Genomic DNA, 21,108 nt, shown 5'->3' on the forward strand with positions numbered 1-21,108 from the left:
AGGTCACAGCAAGGAACCCAGCACCTGTCCCCTGACAGCCAAGCTGGGCTGTGGCTCTGAGACCCCTGCAGGGTCAGCACCTCTGGATAGCACACATCTGGCCACTGGTGCCCACCAGTAGCTCCAGCCACTCCATGGGCGCTGCAGCACAAGCCAGAGCAGGGGGCACAGGAGCAGACACACGCCTCTAACTGCCAGCAGCCCCAGCAAGACAGAAGGAAAACATGAAGCAATCCAGCTCTTAAAGAGCGTTTAGGAGCCAGTCACCCGGAAGAGCTGGAAGGAGCTGAGCTCTGGCATCCCCCTCTGCAGCCCTCTCCCCACACCCAGCTCGCTGACAGAGCTTCTCGTGCAGGAGACTGCCAGCTGTGAACTACAACCGAGTGTCTCTGAACGAGTAAGTGCATCTAGCATCTGATATTGATGTTTTATAATTAGATGTAATACAGCAGATCATTTTCCTGCAGTTGATCAATGAAACCAGGGCTGGGTTTGGGGTTAGGCTGTTTTGCAGACTGATTGCTGCCTGCTGGAGCAGTGCCTTGCTCACTTCAGCAGGAACGAGCAGAGACGAGGATGTGCAAACACAGCATCCATTTAGATTCACCAGCCCCGAAATATAAACAGAATATTTATTCCTGGCCTTTTAAGTAGTAATTCCAAATTTAATGAGGTACAATGAACATTCCTCAGAGCCAGACTCTATGGCTACTTAACACCACCAAGCCTCTAATTACTACTGCAGCTTAAATAAAGGGCATTCCGTTATGATGGACATTATTAAACACTGAAGGAACTGAGTCCAGCCTCCATTTTCTCTTGATGAAATAAAAAGCACTGCAGAGAAATCACTGGGAGAGTTCATCCTTTAGCATCACTCCTCTCATCAGACTAAGCAGCAGTATCAAGCCAGACTTGTATTACAGTGCAAGCATCCCACTAATCCACGCTGAACTCCTGTCTCCTCCCCAAATAAATACAGGCTTTGTCATTTTTTTGTTTGAAAATAGATGGGAGGCAAGAGAAAAGCTGCTGCTGAGATGTGATTTTGAAAAAGAGGTATAGGATTAAAAACTCAGATTGAATCCAGGAGCAGCAACACACAACAAAGCCAAAATTACACCCCACAAAGCCACAAACTGTGTCACCTGGCTGGATTTGTCAGCAGATCAGAAATCTACAGTATGGTCATGAAGAGCAAAAATCCTAAAACACCTGCCTTACATTCACATGGTATCTGTAACCCCAAAGCTTTTGGGGGAGCATAGCACAGGGGCCCTCCCTTGGAACCATCACTGCAGACACCTGCTTGGCACCACCCCTCAAAATCTACTGAAAAGCAAAATACTGACCCAAAAGTGGGGCAGGCTGTCTAGAGAGGAGCATACAGAGATGTTCTCACAGGGGCCAGGAGCAGCATGGAGGCTGGTGATGCTCTGGCAGCCACCCAGTGCTTCAGCCCTGGCTGGGACAGGAGGGATTTGGGGGCAGCAGGGGCAATGCCTCCCTCCCATGTGCCCACTGATGGGCAGGGGGCTCAGCTTGCAGCCCCCTGGGGCACAGCCTTCTGCACAGGGCTCCTGCCTCAGGGTGCCAAGGAAAGCTCCCTGCAGGGATATAACAGCCAAAAAACTTAATAGAAGGGGGTTTTCCTGTTGCCTGTACCTGGGACTTTCAGATGTGTAATGGATCCACACATGCAGCAAAGGCTACACCCCTCCCTAAGCAGTGAGAGAAACAATCTGGATCTAATCAGCAGGCCCAGGGTGATGGGGCATGACTTAGAGATTTGTTAAATAAACCTTTCAGAACTGTCCTTTCCCTGCCTCCTGCCATTAGGAATGAAAACAAATATAACAGAAGAACCTTTTTTTAAATGTTCCCGTCTCTAGGGCTAAATAAAACTCCCTGTCATTCACCTTCTGGAGTGGCAGGTCAGGCCAATGCATTTTGTAGGGAACAGGAGAAATCACAGATTTGTCACTGCAAAAAGAAGGAGGAAAAAAAATGAAAAAGAAAAACCAAAAACCAAAAAATCGTTGCAGCTGAGTTAAAAATAGGGAAGGCGTGAGATGCTGCTGCCAGCTCGGCACATCAGAGCAGGGGATGCCCAGGCTGCACCCCGAGCATGCACAAGCCCTGGGGCAGTCAGGGCCCACAGGGACCTTGGCCCTGCCCCATTTTCCAGAGCAAACCCCATTTCTCCTGATTTTTGGGCAAGCAGACAGAGCTTCCCAACCTACACAGCCGCAGTGATCCCCCTCGCACGGCCTCAGCAGAGGCCAGGGCTGGTCCCACGCTCGCCCCTGGCACACGGGCACCCAGACCCTGCCCTGGAGAGCAACCTCTGCACAGCTGCTCCTGCCTGGCTTCGGCTCAAATCCCCCCACACGGCCAGAGAATCAAACCAAGACAAACCCCGTCCTGCATGCTCATGGTTTTATCAGTCACACTGTTTATCTGGAATTGCATGGGAAGGCTTGCAATCAGGATAGCCTCAGGCAGCTCCCACTCGAAGCCTCCAGGGGATTTCGCTCACAACAAAACTCTTTATCAAAACCAGTTTTTCTCTATTTTAATGTTTTTTTTTTTTTTTCCCCGACTTGTGCAGGAAAATGCAGCTCTCCAGCCCAGAAAATTACCCTGCAGCCATGAGACTGGCAGCAGGACTGGCCTTCCTCCCACTGCCATGGCTGTCTCACCCTGCGTGGGGAGGGGATGTGAAGCCTGGCTTCGCTCAGCTCAGCCCTTCCCAAAGGTGCCACCAGCCCCAGCATCCCTGGGGACACACCAGCACCCTCTGCACAGCCCTTCCTCCCCTCGGAGCCAAGCTACCAGCTGTGGGGCAGCAGAAACCGAGGGGCTCAAGCTAACAGGAGCCTGTGTCCTCCCAGAACAAAGTGCAGTGACAATACAGCACTCACCAGCTATGGGGACCTCAGTCTGGCACTAGCTGGATGCCCTTTCCCATCCCCAGCCTGCCCTTTCCCCTGCCCACAGCCACCCCACATTATTAACAGCCTGGTAAACACAGCCCCTTGGTTATTACAAAGATGCCAAAACCTTACTACTTCTTGTTCCTTCCAGTTAATGTACCATAGCCGAGGATAAATTGCTATTACAAGGAACTAAAAATAAAAATGTTTCAGAGGCCGTAATTGGCTTGTCTTGTTGGGCTTTTTAAGGAGCCAAAGTACCAGTTCCAGGCTATTAGCCCTAAGGTTGTAGGAGAATAGTATAAAATATTTCTTCATTAAAACCCTACCTTCTCCATAGAGGTGCTTTTCTTTAGGGTTTTTTTTTTTCCTCCTTTCCTTCTTTATTTTTTTATTCTTCTTTTTATTATTATTATTATTATTTTATTTTTAAAAGACATGTGTTATCAAATGAGCTTTAGTTAAAAGAGGGCTTTGAAAGCCCAGAGGTGATATAAATAGACAGAGCTCAGTGCAGCTGGAGAACCAGCCCAAGCCTTCACTCATATATTCAGGTCATTTTCCTACAAAACTTACGTAATATTCCTCAGTTGCATCCATAATCTTGGGTCATTTTAAATAATCAGCACCAAATCTTGCAGTCCTTGGGGAGACAGTGCTCTGTGCTGAAAGCACCCAGCCCAGTGCTGTGGGACAGCATCATCACCACCACAGGCTGCCCAGGGTGCTCCCTGAGATGGGGACTATGGTTTTTTTTTTTCCTTTTGAGGCTTTTTGATGTTATTTGGTTATTAAGAGCTTTAATTACCACCGTTACTCAATACCAACAACAACCACGACAATCATGGTTTTGCTTTTGGAGGGAGCCAGGAGCTGGGCTCCACGATCCTTGTGGGTCTCTTTCAGCTCAGGATCTTCTGTGGCTCTACGAGAACCAAATGCATTTATTCAGCAAAACCCTCCTTTCAGAGGAAGCAGATGCTCTGCGGAGCGAGGACGCGGCGCTTCGGCACCTGCTGTCCTGATGACGACGGTGACGATGCATCAGCAAAACAGCTCTAATTTATGGTCACGACTTTAAAACTGGCTTCAAGTCCTTGTGGAGCCTGCTCCCACTGACAGGAGCACCTTGGGACTGCCCTGACCACCCGCACGGAGCCGGGCACAGCAGAGACCTCTCTGTGACAACGACTCCGTGCAGCACAGCATCACAATAAATAATGATAATATCAGTAAGGATCATGATCAATTTCTTGGTAATATGGCCCAGGAGGGGAAGCACAGCAGAAAAATTACAGCAGAGCCTGTAACCCCTTGCTTTTTCTCAAAGCCAAGGTTGGATGACACATTTCTTTGTGAAACAACAACCCAACAGGTATTTACTACTTTTATTTTGTGTGTGAAGCTTGCTGCTAAAATAAGACTATTTCTGTTAGGTACAATTGCTATTTTTTGATAGTGTCTCAGCAATACCTTGTTAAAAAGGGCAAAACAACAGTTATTAATTACCCTAATTAACCCAATTCATAAGACACATTTGTGTGGCTGTCATGACAACTGCTTTGACTAACTTGCCAAGAATAGCTTAGCTGTCCATTCAAATAAATCCCTGATAATTACTAGTCTAGTTTACTGGGCTTCTGTGATAATAATAATTAGTGCTACTGTACAAAAGGTCACGCTAAACAGTTTATGAATGATGCATTTCGCATGGTGATTACATGAGTCACCCAGCAAACGGACACAGCCACATCTCCAGCATGGGGAGCTGGGATCAGATCCAGCCTGTGGCTGCTCTGCCTGCAGACAGCGTGGCAGGGTGAGAGGGAGACAAAAAACACCCATGAGTGGGTTGAGCTAGGACAGCCACCAAGCTGCCTCCTCCAGCTGGCACCACAGGAGAAGGTCCTTGACAGAGGCACCAGGAGACACCAAAAAGCCTCCAAGTCACATGGTGGTATCTCACCTCACCAGCTCATTTCCCTCCCTGCCAAGGACATGGGATCGTGGATCACCTGTCTGGTTTTGGCATGCTGCCATTAGGTTTAGGATCAATGACAAAAGGGGTTAGAACACCAAAGGCACCGTGAGCTTGGGTGGACAGTGCCAGCCCTCTGTGTCTTCCCCTGTGCAGGAAGCAGCCCTCCAGGCTGCAGTCTGGGTGTCCCCACAACGAGCTGCAGCTCCAGCACAGCTGCAATCAGGGACTGTCCTGCAGGCAGCAGGCACTGCTCCTCCTGGGGCAGAGGAGCTGCCTCCTCCAGGACCTGCCTGTGCTCCTGACTGGGCTAGGCTCTCATTTACCTTCACAACAGCAAACCCAGCCCAGCCAAATGTCATTTTAGCTCTGCTGAGGTTTATTGGTGAAAGCTGATCTGTGGGATTCCCTCTGGCTATGCCCACACAGAGGCAAGAGAGGATGGGACCACACTGCACCCACACTGAAAAATCCTGCAAAACCCCAGGGCAGAGGGCAGTGGGGCAGGGAAAGCCAGGACATTCACTTCTAACACAGAGAACAACTGCCAGCTCTGTGGAAATCTATGAAATCACTACATTTAGAACAAATTCTGATTAAATACCACATATGGTCCTTATTGTCCCTCCCTTGTTACCCATCAGAGGCATCTGCACGTAAACAGGGTCTTAATCAGCAAATATTTGTCTGCCAGGGCCCCCTCCTCCCTCACCCGTACCTGAACTTACAATTATTCTTATTGATTGACTTGAAGAGAGCACCACACACACGCCTGGAGCTGTGAGCAAACAAGGAGCCCCTCTGGCTCTGCTGCAGCCCTGACCAGGGCGAGCAATTCCCTGTCACACACGGCAGGTTAGGGCTGCAGGCTGCAGGCTGCAAGGCCACAGGAACGCTTCAAACGCCGTCACAGTGTGAAAAGAGAGGATGTAGAAGTGACACCTCCTTTCTCAACAAATCTGCTCCCCGAGCATCTCCCAGCTCCGTGAAGAATTCATCTCGCTAAGGCTGAAGAGCCAACAGCGCCCTTGGAGGGGTGGCACGGGTTTGTGTCCTCTCTGCATGGCAAAATAAGCAATGATGAGGAAGTTTTGGATCTGGGGAAAGATGGATTTGAGGTCCCAAAAGGATTTCAGGGCTGGACCCTGAGCCCGGGATGAGCCCGGGCTTGCCTGCACATCCTCCCCATCTGTAACCCTAAGTACATGCCAGAAGATGAGGTGTTTTTTTTTTTTATCAGACCAAGAGGAGAAATTAGGGAAACCTGATGCCGAGCAGAACACTCCCCAGCTCTCCCAAGTGAAGCTTGCAGCTCAGTTCAATATGTTAGTGCCTAATGAAGGTTTCCCCCATACTCTGCAGGGTACAATCACTCTCCTCCTAATGAGCATGTGTTAATGGCATATTAATGCTGACAACAACTAAGTGCAGGGAACAAGAGATGAACATATTCCAAAATTTATCTCTCTTTTTTCCCCAAACAAAGGAATCCATCGGGTGGCTGAGCAAACCCCAGCCCGGCAGGAGCCTGTGGCTCCCACAGCGATGCTGCCAGCTCTGGCCCAGCTCACCACGGGACACAGAGCCCAGCTGGGACACGGCTTTCTCTCACTGACCCAATCCCCATAATTAGTTGCTGTCCAGGGAGAGTCCCAGCCCAAGCGTGGCGCTGCCCCTGGACACTGCCACCCTGGGGGCTGAACCAGGAGGCAGAGGAACAGCTCACAAACACCTGAGAAGTGTTTCAGGGGCAGACAGGTTGGGGTGCTGTATCTGAGCCACAGCCCCGAGGATCTGCTTACTGAGCATCGCCTGAGCTGGGTCCCTGCCAGAGCATCCAGATGTGAATCTGAATATGAAAGGTCCAGGAGGGAGCAGGTGACAGAGGCTCCAGCCCCATCCTGCTGCTGGGTCCCAGCCCATCTGGGTTTGTCTCAGCAAGTTTACAGAAGCTCTCAGGCACGGAAAAGAACACACATAATGGGTGTTTTCCTGTTTTTTCATCTTCACTTGTGAAAACAGCTCTCAAAGCCTGACAGCTCCCCAAAACCAGCCTGAGTCTGCCGCAGCATGTGCTGCCCACCAGCAGGCACTGCAGGGAAGAGGAAGCCTAATTCCCCGACTGTCCAACTTCCATTGCTCCCACCATCACTTACATTTACATTTCCAGATCGATAATCGATGCTGGAATCAATAACAGGGAATTTAGCTACATTATAAAAACAGTAAAATCAGCCAATACTGAGAAATGACTATTGAGTCCTGTGTTTTCTGTACTCACTTAGTCTAATAACGGTGAATGATATTTTCCAAGTACATTATTCAGCAATAAAACCACCGAATTATTTGATCTCTTTCTAACCTTTATGATTCTAAGCACTCTTTTTGACCCAGATTGAATGAGGCAACATCTGCAGAGCCTTTCACAAAATTGTACTCGGCGTGCACTATTGTAGGTCTGCTGCCAAAGATAAATGTTATTATTTTAAAGCCATCATCCTTCTAATAGATGAGCAAACACACTGCATTAGCATAGCCTGCAGAGCTCCAGCACGGGTGAGAAAATGCCAGAGGGGTTTCACTTAATGGAATTTCACATACCTGACTAAGGATGGGTTAATGCAATCCACCAACACGGGAATTTGAAAACCTGCCCTGTGGCATACACCTGCCAGTACAAACGATGGTATAATCCAGCGAGCTCCAGATCCCCGTGAGAAACACGAGGATTCACGCCCAGATCTCAACAGGGTGTTGAGATGAGGACCTCACCTACAGATCACTCTCCAAGACACTCTGACCCACACGGTTTGTCACCTGTCCTGGGTGTCAGGTGGAGCAGTGCTGGCATCACCTGGGTGCTCAGCTGCCATCAGAGGGTGTAGGAAGTGTCACACACCCCTGTCACACACCTGCCTGCTGCAGCATCAGCTGAGCCCAGCCTTCACCAGGCCCAGGAGAATTCACTGTAATTCCATGTTAAACAGGGAGACACTTCAAGGCTCAGCACAAATCACTTGTCCAGCTGACACAAGCCATTACTTCACTCCAAATTTAGACAAGGAGCCAGAGGGAGACACTGAAGCAGTGATGTTGTGCTGTCATCTCCAGCAAAGCCTCCAACAGGTGCCACAGACAAGCTCTGCCCCAGCAGGAACAGTGAAATTGGGAGCTGCCAACTGCCCCAGTGTCCCTTTGCTGAGCCCTGGGTGATGCTCTCCTGGGGACACTGGGGACTGGAACTGTGGGTGCCGCAGGGGACAAGCCCCAGCACAGCCCTGCCGGGGCAGGACTGCCTGCAGAGCACCCCACCCATCTCCTATTCAGAGCACGCTCTAATTTGAATTATAATTACACTTATAAGTACACAGATTACAACTATTTATGCTACAAATAAGACCATCCTGTATTTTAATTAACAGAAAATGATTGGAACTCAACTATAGCCTCTACTGGGAACAATATCTAACAATTTATTGAAGCGAGGCCATGCCAGCCAGACAAGCAGCCTGGCAGGAGAGGGGGAGTGGGCAGGGCTGGGGGTCTCACCCATCTGAGCCCTCACACAGGAGCAGGAGCTGCTGCCAGAGCAGGCAAGAGGTCAGCAGAGATGGAGGAGAGAGGGCTCCCAGGAGAGAGGGCTGCCAGGAGAGATGGAGGAGAGAGGACTCCCAGGGAGATGGAGGAGAGAGGGATCCCAGGAGATGGAGGAGAGAGGACTCCCAGGGAGATGGAGGAGAGAGCTCTCAGGAGAGATGAGGAGAGAGCTCTCAGGAGAGATGGAGGCGAGAGGGCTGCCAGGAGAGATGGAGGATAGAGGGCTGCCAGGAGAGATGGAGGAGAGAGGGCTGCCAGGAGAGATGGAGGAGAGAGGGCTGCCAGGAGAGATGGACAGCTCACCCCTGGGCAGCCTGCAGGCAGAGCCTGGCAGTGGAAGCAGGCAGGGCACAATGGCTCTGCCCTTGCTGGCTGATGGGAATTTAGGAAAGGCCTGAGCAGGGCACAGTCAGTGAGGGCAGGAGCCCAAGGTCCTGGAAGGGCACCTGGCTGAGGAGCTTCTCTGGCTCAGAGCCCTCAGGAGGGACTTGAGGAAATGGCAGCTGGAAAATGCAGCTCTTCCACCCAGCCAAGCAGATGCACACAAGGTTATTCAAAGGCTACTGCACTTGGCCTCAGTGATGCCTCTGCATGAGCACGTGCTGCATGGAAAGGAAACAAGAGGGAGAAACCACAGAGCTCAAATCACTCCACACAACACAAATTCACTGCTGTAAGAAAGCCCATAAAGTACCATGCAAGACCATGCTTTTGATGAAATTTTTAAAAACCCTTACTAGAAATCTTTCCCAATTTAAGAGAAAATTCTTATCTGCCATGTAAATATAGTTGCAAAAGCTTTTTTTATAGACTTCACAAGTTATGCATTAGGAATATGCATCAGAAATTCAAATTTTCCAAAAGGAAATATTTAAGGAACCTACCAACCCAAACCATTCTATGATTCTGTGAAAACAAGAGAAGCCTCTCCACTCCCAGTGAAAGTGAACCATAAAACCCAAAGCAGCAGCATAAAAACAAATGAGATGTATCTGATTATATGACATATTATATACTCACATAATTAGGTGCAATATGTAATAATTCCATACACACTTTCTGTATGCATAGGGATACAAGTGTGAACAGTGCAGTGTTAGGTTACTGTTTTAACCTGATGATATTAAATACTCAACCCAAATGATTGTGTGATTCTATGCAGGATATCACAAATATAACATCCAGTATGTAATATGTAATAATTTGATCACACCCATGGGAGCACTCAGGTTTTCCTGTTAAATACAAGCAGCTACTGCCACAGCAGCCCTAATCCTCCACAGACCCTTGGAGCAAACCCCTTTGGTTCCTTCTGACCAGGACCCTACCACAGGCTAGAAAACCCTTGGAAAGCCCCAGGAGCTGCCAGGATGGGGTGGCAGCCCCAAATCACCAATACAAAACAAGTTTTGTTTGCTGGGGAACATGGCAATGCTCAGCTCTTAGCTGAATTCTATCTTAACTGCTTTTTCCAAACGAAATGATTTTATGATCTTAAGAACAGCCAAAGAGTGTTGAACTAAGGGCTTGCCCAAAACCCAGGGAGCGTGGTCAGACACAAATGGGAGCTGCTGTATTTATCTCTGTTGCAAGGTATTCAAGGGAATTTCTCCACACAGCAGCTCGGAGCGGTTACACCAAGAGATGTATAATTTGGTTAGGCTGACCTCAGAATGGAATGAAGAGCTGCTGATTTCCACAATGTCAGCCTCCAACGCTCAGAGAGGTCAGGGCACCTACAGCGATACACAAAACACTTTGGGAGCAGTTAAGCTGAGAGCCCTGCTGGGGTTTGGGGCGAGCAGGGGCAGCACACAGGGGGGCTGGGGGTCCCACCCCACCAGCCTGGTCCCCGGCAATGCAGAGTGGTGCTGGCTGACCAGGCAGGAGCAGGAGCTGTCCCCAGGGAGGGGAGAAGCATGTCTAAAGCTGAGACATCCCTCCTGCCTGGGGGGCTCCTGCAGCACAGGGGCTGGGCTGGCTCCCAGGCAGGGCTGCTGGGCTCCTGCCCTGCCTTAGCCAGCACAGTGCACAGCACGTCGCAGGCACCAAAAAGTGCTGAGTTACAGTGACCTCCCAAGGAGAAAACAAGACTGGCAGCGCTGCCTGCGAAGCCAGCCTTCCCACGAGTGGAACACCATCCCTGATAATGCTTTAATTACTGTGGCTCCTGAAAATAAGCCTCATCTCATCAGCCCGGCCTGTCTCAGCACCGCAAACTTTCTCCGGGTTGGAAATCATCTCCTTTTTTTCCCTTTTTCCCTGCTCTATACACAGCATTACTCAGAAGCAAGCCAAATCCCTTCCAATTATATATCATGACGTTTCCCCAGCGCCGCACTAAAGCGAGGCCCTTCACTTCTAAATGGCGTGGTTTATAACAAATTGTCTGTTATACCAGACAGAAACTGATTTCCTCAAACCCAGCATATTAAAGTGAGTACATTCATTCTGGTTGTAACACACAAAATGTGATTATAACAGACACTTTGGGGGCTTTTTAAGGCTAGCGGAGAAGAGGAGGATAAGCTGGAGGGGAAGAAAGAATTGACAAGTAGAGAAATGACAGAGAAAGAGAAACAGCCACGCTGATTTCATTTCTTACAAAACAAAAATCTTTGTGTGTTGTAGAAATGTGCTTTAGTTAACACCGCCAGATAGCCAGAGCAAAAGCTGCCGGTGCTGCCTGAAACGAAAATTGCTCTATTGTGCTTAGAAAATCATTTCCCACAGTGAGGAGAACGCTTTCCAGGTAGTACAAAGCAGATCTGAAAGCAACGGGGCCTTATCCTGCAACTGTTGCTCCCTCAAATAATCCCTGCAGCCACGAGGAGCCCCAGCTAAATCAGTGTGAGTGAGGATTATGTGGGAGTGTATCAAGGTTGGGGGATTAGACCAGGATTATCACTAAAACCAGTAATTCCCCATCTTACTGATGGTGGCCACCAGCTCAGGAGGCAGTGGATGGGAGCTGCTGGGTGCGTGGGTCCTGCTGGACCAGAGGCTGCTCCACCTTGACCTTCTCCTGCCGTGGGTGCTACGGGAGCAGCAGCAGAGCAGGAGCACGCCTGATCACACACAGAGCCATGCCAGAGCTGCCACTTCCCCGGAGCTGCCCCCACGGAGCCATGCCAGAGTCAGCCAAGGACCTCCCTGCCCATTCCAGCTCGGCACAGCAGCCTCTCAAAGGGGCTCTCCCTTCCATGTCACACCTCCTCACCTCTGGCACGCCAGGTCCTGCCCCACGGTGGCCCCAGAGCAAGCTGCTGTCCCCTGGGGGTTTCCCATCCTGGGGCAGCAAAGGAACATCATCTCCCAAAGCAGTGCAAATCTGGGATGTAAGACTGCCTCTGAAGCACAGATACAGCCATCACACACATACTGTTTACTTTTTAAACCAACAAGTCAAAATGCAGGCGTGGAAGTGCTACCCAAGGGTGGCTGCTCTACATGCAAGTCATGTGCCCTGGATCCTAAAAGGCTCGGCATTCAGACCAATTTCCACACCACCCCAATGCAACACGCATTTTTATCAAGGAAGCTGCCTAATGGCTCCTATTAATTTTGATTTTTAATCTCCTGGTACAATTCCCAGAGACATACATGCAAAACCTGACAACAAGCCCTTTTGGTTTCAAAGCTGACTTCTCCTCCAGCTCAAGGAAGACACAAAAGAGCTCAGGGCAGCAGCAAAGCCCCTGAGCAGCAATGCCCTTGCAGCTCCAACATGTCCCACTCTCCCTGCTGCAAAACAAGGAACACTAACAGGGGCCAAGGCTCCTGCTGTCAGCCACCACCACCAGACTGCTCACAAGGCTTCTTGCCAGCTGCCTACAGCCACAGGGTGCTGAGGGGCTGTGGCAGCATCCCCGAGTGGCACCCTGGCACCCACGGCACCACTGACTCCCAGCAGGGCCAGAGCAGCCCGGGATATCCCCCCTGACCCCAGTGCCCTCCTGGCACAAAGACCCTGGCACAGGCAGAGCTGACAGCCAAGCCCAGCCCCAACCAAAGGGAAAAGCTTTATAAGGGTGGTCTCCAACTTCTTTTGCATCCTCAGAGAGGGGCTGCAGCCCCCACAGACAGCACTCTTTAATCCTTTCTGGATCACCAGGGAAGGATGAGAAGCACCAACAAACCCAATTATTCCCAGCCCAGAGACCTGCCACCGCACTAGAAGAAACATTTCCTGAAGCTCCACAAACAAGCCATCCTTGGGGACTTTTATTTCAAGGCTCCTGACTGTTAAAATAAATGAGGCTCACGTTAAAGACCGGCTACATCACAAAGCCACTGCTGGGGCAGCACGTGCCTGCAGAGGCAATAGCTTACCCTCAGCCACAACCACCATATGCCAAGTGACACTGCCAGAGACACATTTACCTCCTATTTTATCTGTTATCAAGCCATGCTTTGCCTTGCCATCAGGAAAAGTCACTCCTAGGTGGAGCAGCAATGATATCTCCCCGCTGCTGACACCTCATAAAGCCTCCCAGGGGAGCCAGCGGCGGCTCCATCACTGCAAGCGACTCAAACCAGCCCAGACAAAGTACCACGGGGAGCACTGCAGGGAATGCTTTGGCTCTGCACACGCTGGGCAGGGACTGTGTTTATGAAATCCTCACCACCCGGAGGTGTGCCAACAGCACCCTGCACAGCCACAGCATCGCAGCACAGCGCTGCTCCGGCACCGGCGGGCTGCAGGGGCTCAGGGCTGCCCTGCTCCTCCATGGCAACGACTGCTGGGGAGTTCCTGTGGCACCCCGTGTGCCAGGACAGGGCTGTCACTGGCACCAATGAACCACCTCACTCTCAGGGGTCACTGGGGCTTTTAGAAGCCAACAGAACCCACACCACCAGCAAGATAGCTTCGCCTGCAACGGCTGGAAACATAACACTGGGGTTCTGCCAAAAAACAGCAACATTCCCACCCTAAACTAAGCTTCCAGTTGGGATTTCTCCACCCCGTACCCTGATCCTGCCCTTTTGTCCAGAAGCAGCTCCAGAGAGGGAGCAGCCCCTGCCAGGACATGTTTCTCTCACACGAGAGCCTTGGCAGGACTGGCGAGCTGCCTGCTGCCCTGGGCCAGCTCCCGGGGCTGCTGCTCCACTGGCACTCCAGCCTCACGTTACAAGAGACAAACTTCTTTCTCCAGGCAAGCCACCAGCTCCTCACAGTGCATCTCACCTGCACAAGTGATGGGAAAATGGGGCCAGCTGGAGCCACAGGGAGAAACAAGCATCCCGTGTCCCTCACAAGAGGGTGAACAAGGCAGGGAAACCTCTGGAGGGCACACTCCACGAGACCCCAGCCCAACTGTTGCATCACAGAGAAGCACAGACAGCACTGCCTTCTGCATGCAGCTGCCTGCTAACTTTGTCAGGTGAGTTAGGATGGTCCTGATGGTCCTTCCCTCCTCCCTGGCACCTGAGACCTCCCACTGCCAGCATGCACTTCTGCAGAATGCCAGCCTGTGACGGGTTTTGTGACTGGTGGCAGTGAATCACAGGCTGACAGGATGCTCCACTGCTCCAGTGCCCATAGCAAGGCACCAGCCAGAGATGCACTGCAGAATCCCTGCAGAAGACAGGAATTCCTCACAGGAATTCGGCAGCAGTGGTCACTCCCGTGGCCAGCACTGCTACACGGCCTCTCAGAGCTGGTTCTGCCTCAGTGGAAGTCAGTTTAGGGTTCAGTGAGCATTCTGCCAATACCACCACAGCAGGACCAGGCCCCCAGCACCAGCCCTCTCCAGCAGCCCTGCAGAGGGCCAGGCTCGGCTCTCTGCAGCCCCAGCATGAATCTGAAGCAGCTCCATTGCCTTCAGCAGCAGCATTTTGCATTTACACCAGCACATTGAACACAAAACAGAGTGAGCCATAAATATTTCAGCTGCATTTTCAGCTTTGTTATTCTGTTCAAAGCAGGAAACATGACAAAGCTTTGATTGTTTTGCTTAAAACCAAACAATAATTCAAAGAGAGACAAACAAGCAACATTAAATGATGCCTGTGATGTACAGGAAAGCCAAAGAATTAGAAGAAACTTATGAGGATGGTGTGGATCAGAGCAGTCCCTTTCCCTGCCTTTGGCAGGTACCACACATCCCTCCCATGCCAGCCAGGGTCCTGCACAGTGCAGGGACAGCACTGGCCAGGTGTGCAGGTGGTGACAATGGGACATCCCACATGGTCTGCACCTCCAGCAGGGCCAGCTGCCTCCAGAGGAACAGCCACCAACACTGCTTCCAAGAGCCTTTTGAAAAAACTTCTGGGAAGGAGAGTGTCTCCTCCCCTGAGCATCGCCACACTCAGAATCCTCCTGCCAAGCAGCACCTCCAGCCTCCCGGGCACGTGGAGACAGCCTGGCCTGGCCCATCGCCACCTGGGCACCTCTGAGGGTCTCTGCAGTGTCTGGGCATGAAAAATCCACCCATGGCCACATGTCAGGGCTGCCCCTGAACCCACAGGTGAGTGCTGGCTGCTCCCCCCTGCCCATCCTCCATCACTGCCTCCCCCTGGGGTGTCCAGCACACAGAAACCCCCAAAGCCTGCCCTGCCCAGCACACAGAAGGCACCAAAGCCTGCCCTGTGCAGCCTGCCCTGCCCAGCACCCAGAAGGTACCAAAACCTGCCTTGTGCAGCCTGCCCTGCCCAGCACCCAGAAGGTACCAAAACCTGCCTTGTGCAGCCTGCCCTGCCCAGCACCCAGAAGGTACCAAAACCTGCCTTGTGCAGCCTGCCCTGCCCAGCACCCAGAAGGTACCAAAACCTGCCTTGTGCAGCCTGCCCTGCCCAGCACCCAGAAGGTACCAAAACCTGCCTTGTGCAGCCTGCCCTGCCCAGCACCCAGAAGGTACCAAAACCTGCTCTGCCCAGCACACAGAAGGTATCAAAGCCTGCCCTGCCCAGCACCAAGAAGGTACCAAATCCTGCTCTGCCCAGCACACAGAAGGCACCAAAGCCTGCCCTGTGCAGCCTGCCCTGCCCAGCACCCAGAAGGCAGCAGTGCAGCTTGCCCAGCACCAGTTCTGGCAGCGCTGGCACTGTCAGGGCCCCGGGCAGCAGCTGGGCACGGAGCCCCTGCCAGCCCCGGGCAGGAGCTGGCACACTCACCTCCGGCAGCGGCATGCCGTTGATGATGAGGTCGGGCTGCTGGGGGCTCTGCCCCGTGAAGGTGTGGTGGTAGATGTGGTTGGAGCCGGCGTTCCTGCTGTTCTGGCTCTCCACGTTGAGGAAGGTGCTCTCGGAGCGGCGGCAGCCCAGCGGCAGGGTCTGCTGGTGGTAGTCGAAGTAGTTGAGGGAGGAGGTGAGAGAGGAGCAGCTGACAACGTTCATTTTGTCCGTCTCCTCCACGTCCCGCGGCACCAGGCGGATGTCGTTCTTGCTGATCTTCTTCTTCTTGCTCGATTTCTTCTGATGCCCGTAGGAGTACTCCGCGATTCTGGGGGACAGAGGGGAAGTGAGAAGCTGGGAGCATCCTAAACCCTGCCCCGCTGAATTCCCATGCAGAAACCCGGAGGGCCTGGCCCCCATCCCCATGTGGCTTCTTAGTCATGCACGTTACATCACAGTTTGGGGCTGGTGGCACGACACGGGCTCTAGCTTATTTTCATTCATATTTTCATATGTATAACGTTTTCAGGTCAAACATGTAAAAAAATGGGAAGGGAGAATGCACCTGTTTTGATCTAGTCTATGTAATTGCTGATATTTAGTTACTAGAAGTAAAGCCCAGCCTGCAGAAGAGAAAAATGGAGATGTTAAAATTCCATGAACTGAAAAGGGTACCTGCATTCATTTCCATGCATAATAAGGATTTTAAAAGTGATTTAATTTGGTCCCCATAATGAAAATTCAAAACGAATAGCAGATTTTTTCCCCAGTTCATTTTCCATAGCAGTAAATAAAGCAGACTCAGAAGCAGTCCTAGCTGGCAAGCTCAATTCTCCCACACTCCAAAGGCTGTTTGTTTATTAATGCTTTATCTAAATTGCTGGTGTTTTGACTGTCTCCTGATCATACCTGATCTTCTCTCCAATTGAATTCCATTCCTGCCTCACGCTGACATGCACATCCCCTTCTGCAGGGAAATGCTTTCACCTTCTCAAAATCAGAGAACAACAACCATGTGTTTTGCAAAGAAAAATGATCCTTTTTGACCTTTTTATTTCACTGCAAGCTTGTTTTTCTCTGCCTTTCCTTCCCTCTTTGCTTCCCACCTGCCAAAAGTATCAACTGATGAAGTGCCTTGTTTGCCTTCTGCAAAACACCAGAGGAAAAAAGTTACTGCAAAACACCACCCGAGCAAATAATGACAAATTATTTGCACCTTGCATTAGTTGGGTCTGCTCAGCTCAGAGTGGCTGTGGCTCATCTTCCCACAGTGAGCACCACAACAGTCCCTGCCATTAATTTGGACATGCACAGCACTGGGCAACTCGGTATTTCCTAGGCAAGCACATCAAATGCCATGCACAGTCAGAAATGCACATCTGAAAGTCAGGATTTTGCTCCTCTTCTTGTTATGATAACAGCATTAAAAAAAAAAATAAAAATCTAACAGCTGCAACAGAAATAACGGGATGAATAAATAATACAGTTTATCTGGAAAGGCAAATCTTGGACAAATATCCCTGCTCCAGAAAGCTAATTGCCTGAGCATGAAAATGCCACTAAGTCGAACAGCCCTCATATGTGCCTCATAAATTAACACGTCATTTGAAGCGTCTCCAGCAGCAGCTCTCGTGAAGAATCTCTAACACAAGGCTCTGCAAACCTCAAGGCGTGGGGAGAGGGTGCCCCTCGGTCGCTGAGCTGCCTGGTGCTTCCCCAGCCCTGCAGCTGACTCCTGCTCAGACACACACCGATCCCAGCCCGAGCACCCCCGAGTGTGCAAATAAATCACCGGCAGGCAGGGATCTCTGTTGTGCCAACAATCTATATGCTGCTGACTCGTCTAACAATGCTTGATGAAGCTTTAATTGTTTTGTTTACCTAAATGTTTAAGTTTGGCAATGCGAGAGCCCAATTATTTCCTGCAGGCATTTATTTTTCTGTCCTTTCTCTATTGACCAATTATTTAATTAAACCGCACTTCATTAATCCCTAAGCCGTCACAGTAAACCCAGGGTTCATACGTATGTGGGTAGCTCTTAGGGGCACCACCACAACATGATTTTTATCCATTCAGGTCCTATCCCCTTTTAATGGGCCGAGCTGGCAAGAAACCTGGTCTGTGAGCTTTCACTTGAAGCTAGACATCCCATAATACAGCACAGACCGACCTTTATTTGCAGATGATTTTTCCCCCATCGAGCAAAAAGGCTTATATACGCACTTTACGCTGTGAAAACGGGGTACAAAGCCCCGACTCTCCGGCATTATTTCTGCGTAAATAAAACTTTAAAGACCGCACATCCCCCCGCGCCGCTGAATTGCCAGGGGCGAGCGTGCGTTTCCAAGGTAGAGCAAAATTAATTTCCATCCCTCCTCTCTGAAACGACTCGGTGCCGAAGGAATGGAGAAGTCATGGCTATTTCACCAGTAACAGGATTAAACCATTTATGAGGCATTGCAGCTGCTCTTTTATGGCATCTGATTGATATTCATGTGTGGTTAGCATTTGTCTCCTAACTTGTGTAACACAGAGAATAGTAAAAGAGAGACAATAATCGCCAGGCTGTTACATATTCAGGGGACTGGATTTCCCCTATCAGCCTTTCAGCGGCTCCAGGCGCGGGGCTGACCTCCCCTCCGGCATTTCGGACCGCGGAGCACTCACCCAACCGGGGTAAAAACCACACAAAAATCCCCCCGGCCCCATCGCCGCCAGCCCGGCCCCATGGCCGCCAGCCCGGCCGGCGCTGCCCGGGGCCGGAGCCGCGCTCGGGGCTCCGGGGGCTCCGGGGGGCTCCGGGGGGCTCTCCGCTGCTCTCCGCCGCCGCTCTCCGCCGCCGCTGGCCCCGCGGCTGGCCGCGGCCAGAGCCGCAGCGGGCGCACAATAGCTCCTTTCAGCCGAAGGATGGGGATGCCGCTCGCAGCGGCTGCCGCGGGGATGCTGCGGTGGCCGTCCCCCCTCGGCAGCCCGGGGAGCGGTGCCGGGCACCGGGGGCTGCCCGCGGGAAGCAGCCGTGCCCCGCTAGCACCGTTCTCGCCGCTCGGCGTGATGGAGCACGGAAAATCAGCGGCGCTGCAACAGATTGTCAAGCCGCGCAATTAAGTCGATTCGTTACTCCGCTCTCCTCGCGGAGAGCAATTTCTTAAAGCTTTGGGAGGAATTTTCTCACAGAGAAGGGAACCTCAGTTTTGTGCCTAAGGCAAATCCACCCCTCTTCACCACCCCCAAGCACACAGCAGCAAATGCAAAAGTAACCGCGATGGCAAAAATCAAAGCAGACCCGCAGGTGCACATAAACAAAGGTATCTTTACCTGCAGTTGTAGGTCCTGATTTCCTTGTTATCCCTTTTGCACTTGACTGCCACAAAGATCATGGTGACAAAAAGAATGGCTGCAATAGACCCCAGGGCAATAATGAAAATCAAGGAGAGGTTAACAGATCCTATGGACTCCTGGGCATCCAGGGCTGGAGACAGGTATATCAAAATCAAGGCAGAAGCCGAGAGAGATGTTTTCCCATGGTCATGAGCCACCACGATGAGCTCATAGGCTGTTTTGGAGTTCTCCCCAAAGGCTCTGGTGGTCCTTATCTCTCCATTGACCTGGTCGATCTCAAAAAATCCTCTGTCTCCTTCCACCATTTCGTAGGAGAGTCTGCCATTTTCACCCTCATCATAGTCATCTGCCTTGACCACTGTCACCAAGTAGCCAACCCCCGCGTTCCTGGGGATGTACACCTCCGCCGTCCCATTGACCAGCGGCGGGGCCGTGATCACGGGCGTGTTGTCATTGACGTCCAGGACAATCACCCTGACGGTGGCATTGCTCTGCAGAGAGGGATTACCCCCATCTTTTGCCAAGACCTTGAACTCAAAGGCCTTGGTCTGTTCATGATTGAAGGACCGCAAAGCATAGATATCTCCAGAGTTGGGGTTGATGGAGACATAGGTGAAAACAGGCATGTCCCTGACTTGGGAGGGCACGATCTGGTAGGACACGCTGCCATTGAGGCCCAGGTCAGGGTCTCTGGCTGACACCGAGAGGAGGTAAGCCCCTGGGGTGTTGTTCTCCTGCACGATGACTTGGTAATAGGGCTTGGAGAAGTGGGGATGGTTGTCATTCTCATCGGTGATCTTGACGGTGAAGGACTTGGTGGCCTGCAGGGAAGGGATGCCATTATCCCTAGCCTGGATGGTGAGGTTGTACTGGTCCCTCTGCTCCCGGTCCAGCCGCCCATCCACCAGGATGGTGGAGAAGCTCTCGTACTCCTGCAGTCGAAAAGGCACGTTGCCCAGGAGCTTGCACTGCACGCGCCCGTTGGCCCCGGAGTCGCGGTCCGAGACGCGCACCAGGGCGATGACGTACCCCGGCGGGGCGTTCTCGCTCACCTCCACCAGCTCACTGTTGACAGAGAGCAGGTTGATGAGGGGCGGGTTGTCGTTGGCATCCTGGACACTAATGGTCACTTTGCAATGGGCAGGGATGGAGTTAGGCCCCAAGTCCTTGGCCTGCACGTCCAGCTCATAGACATGACCCTCCTCATAGTCGATGGCGCCGCTCACCGTGATGAGGCCGCTCTGGGGGTCGATTTGGAAGAGCTCCCTGGCCCGCTCAGAGACATAGCTGTGGAAAGAGTAGAGGACCTGGCCGTTGGTGCCCTCGTCCGGGTCAGAGGCGTTGAGGCGGATGACGGGCGTCCCCGGTGGGGCATTTTCAGGCACGCTGACGGTGTAGGCTGGCTCCTCGAAGAGCGGGTTGTTGTCATTGGAGTCGATGACGCGGATGCTGAGCTCCACTGTGCCAAAGTTCGGCGGGTCACCACCATCCAGCGCCGTGATCACGTAGCTGTAGTGGGACTGGGTCTCACGGTCCAGGCTCTTCTCCACCACCAGCTCAGCAAAACGAGACCCATCACCCCGCGTCTTGGTCTCCAGCCCAAAGAGGTCATTGGGGGTGATCTCATAGCTCTGCACACCAAAGCTGCCCGAGTCCGGGTCATAGGCACTTTCCAGTGGCACCCGGGTGCCAGGGCTGGCCGTCTCTGAGATCTCCAGCTCGATTTGGTCTGTGGGGAAGCTGGGCGCATTGTCGTTCAGGTCCTTGATCTCCAGCTTGATCACGCAGATCTCCATGGAGCTGGACATCACCTCCAGCGAGATTACACACTTGGGGCTCTGTCGGCATAGCAGGTCCCTGTCGATCTTCTGCTTGGTCACCAGCAGCCCGGACCCGGGGCTGATGTCCACCAAGTGGGGGGCCGAGTTGGAGACCACCCGGAATGCGGCGGGCTGCCGGGGGTCCAGCACGAAACCGGCGTCCCGGGCGTCCTTGGCGACGTTGGCGATCACCGTGCCGGCCCGCTGCTCCTCCTCCACCGAGTACTTGAGGTTGACGAGGGCCCCGGCGCCGGCCCACAGCAAGGCGGCCCCCAGCAGCGCCGGGAGAGCCCCCATGGCCGCGCCGCCCGCTCCGCCCGC

General features: G+C 52.1%; 1 protein-coding gene across 2 annotated transcripts in view; it reads right to left on the reverse strand.

The window, feature by feature from the left end:
* PCDH19 (protocadherin 19) overlaps positions 1–21,098 on the reverse strand; it is a 59,297-nt gene extending 38,199 nt beyond the window's left edge. For both annotated transcript variants that reach the window (XM_041459246.1, XM_041459245.1), the window contains exons 1-2: positions 18,944–21,098; positions 15,628–15,955 (exon numbers count right to left, since the gene is read on the reverse strand). In XM_041459246.1, coding sequence (XP_041315180.1) covers positions 15,628–15,955; positions 18,944–21,084 — 2,469 coding nt within the window. In that variant the 5' untranslated portion in view covers positions 21,085–21,098. The remainder of the gene's footprint in view (positions 1–15,627; positions 15,956–18,943) is intronic.
* Positions 21,099–21,108: the final 10 nt, after the last annotated feature.

This window comes from Pyrgilauda ruficollis, unplaced genomic scaffold, assembly GCF_017590135.1.
Source record: "Pyrgilauda ruficollis isolate IOZ18807 unplaced genomic scaffold, ASM1759013v1 scaffold133, whole genome shotgun sequence".
In the NCBI taxonomy this organism is placed as follows: domain Eukaryota; kingdom Metazoa; phylum Chordata; class Aves; order Passeriformes; family Passeridae; genus Pyrgilauda; species Pyrgilauda ruficollis.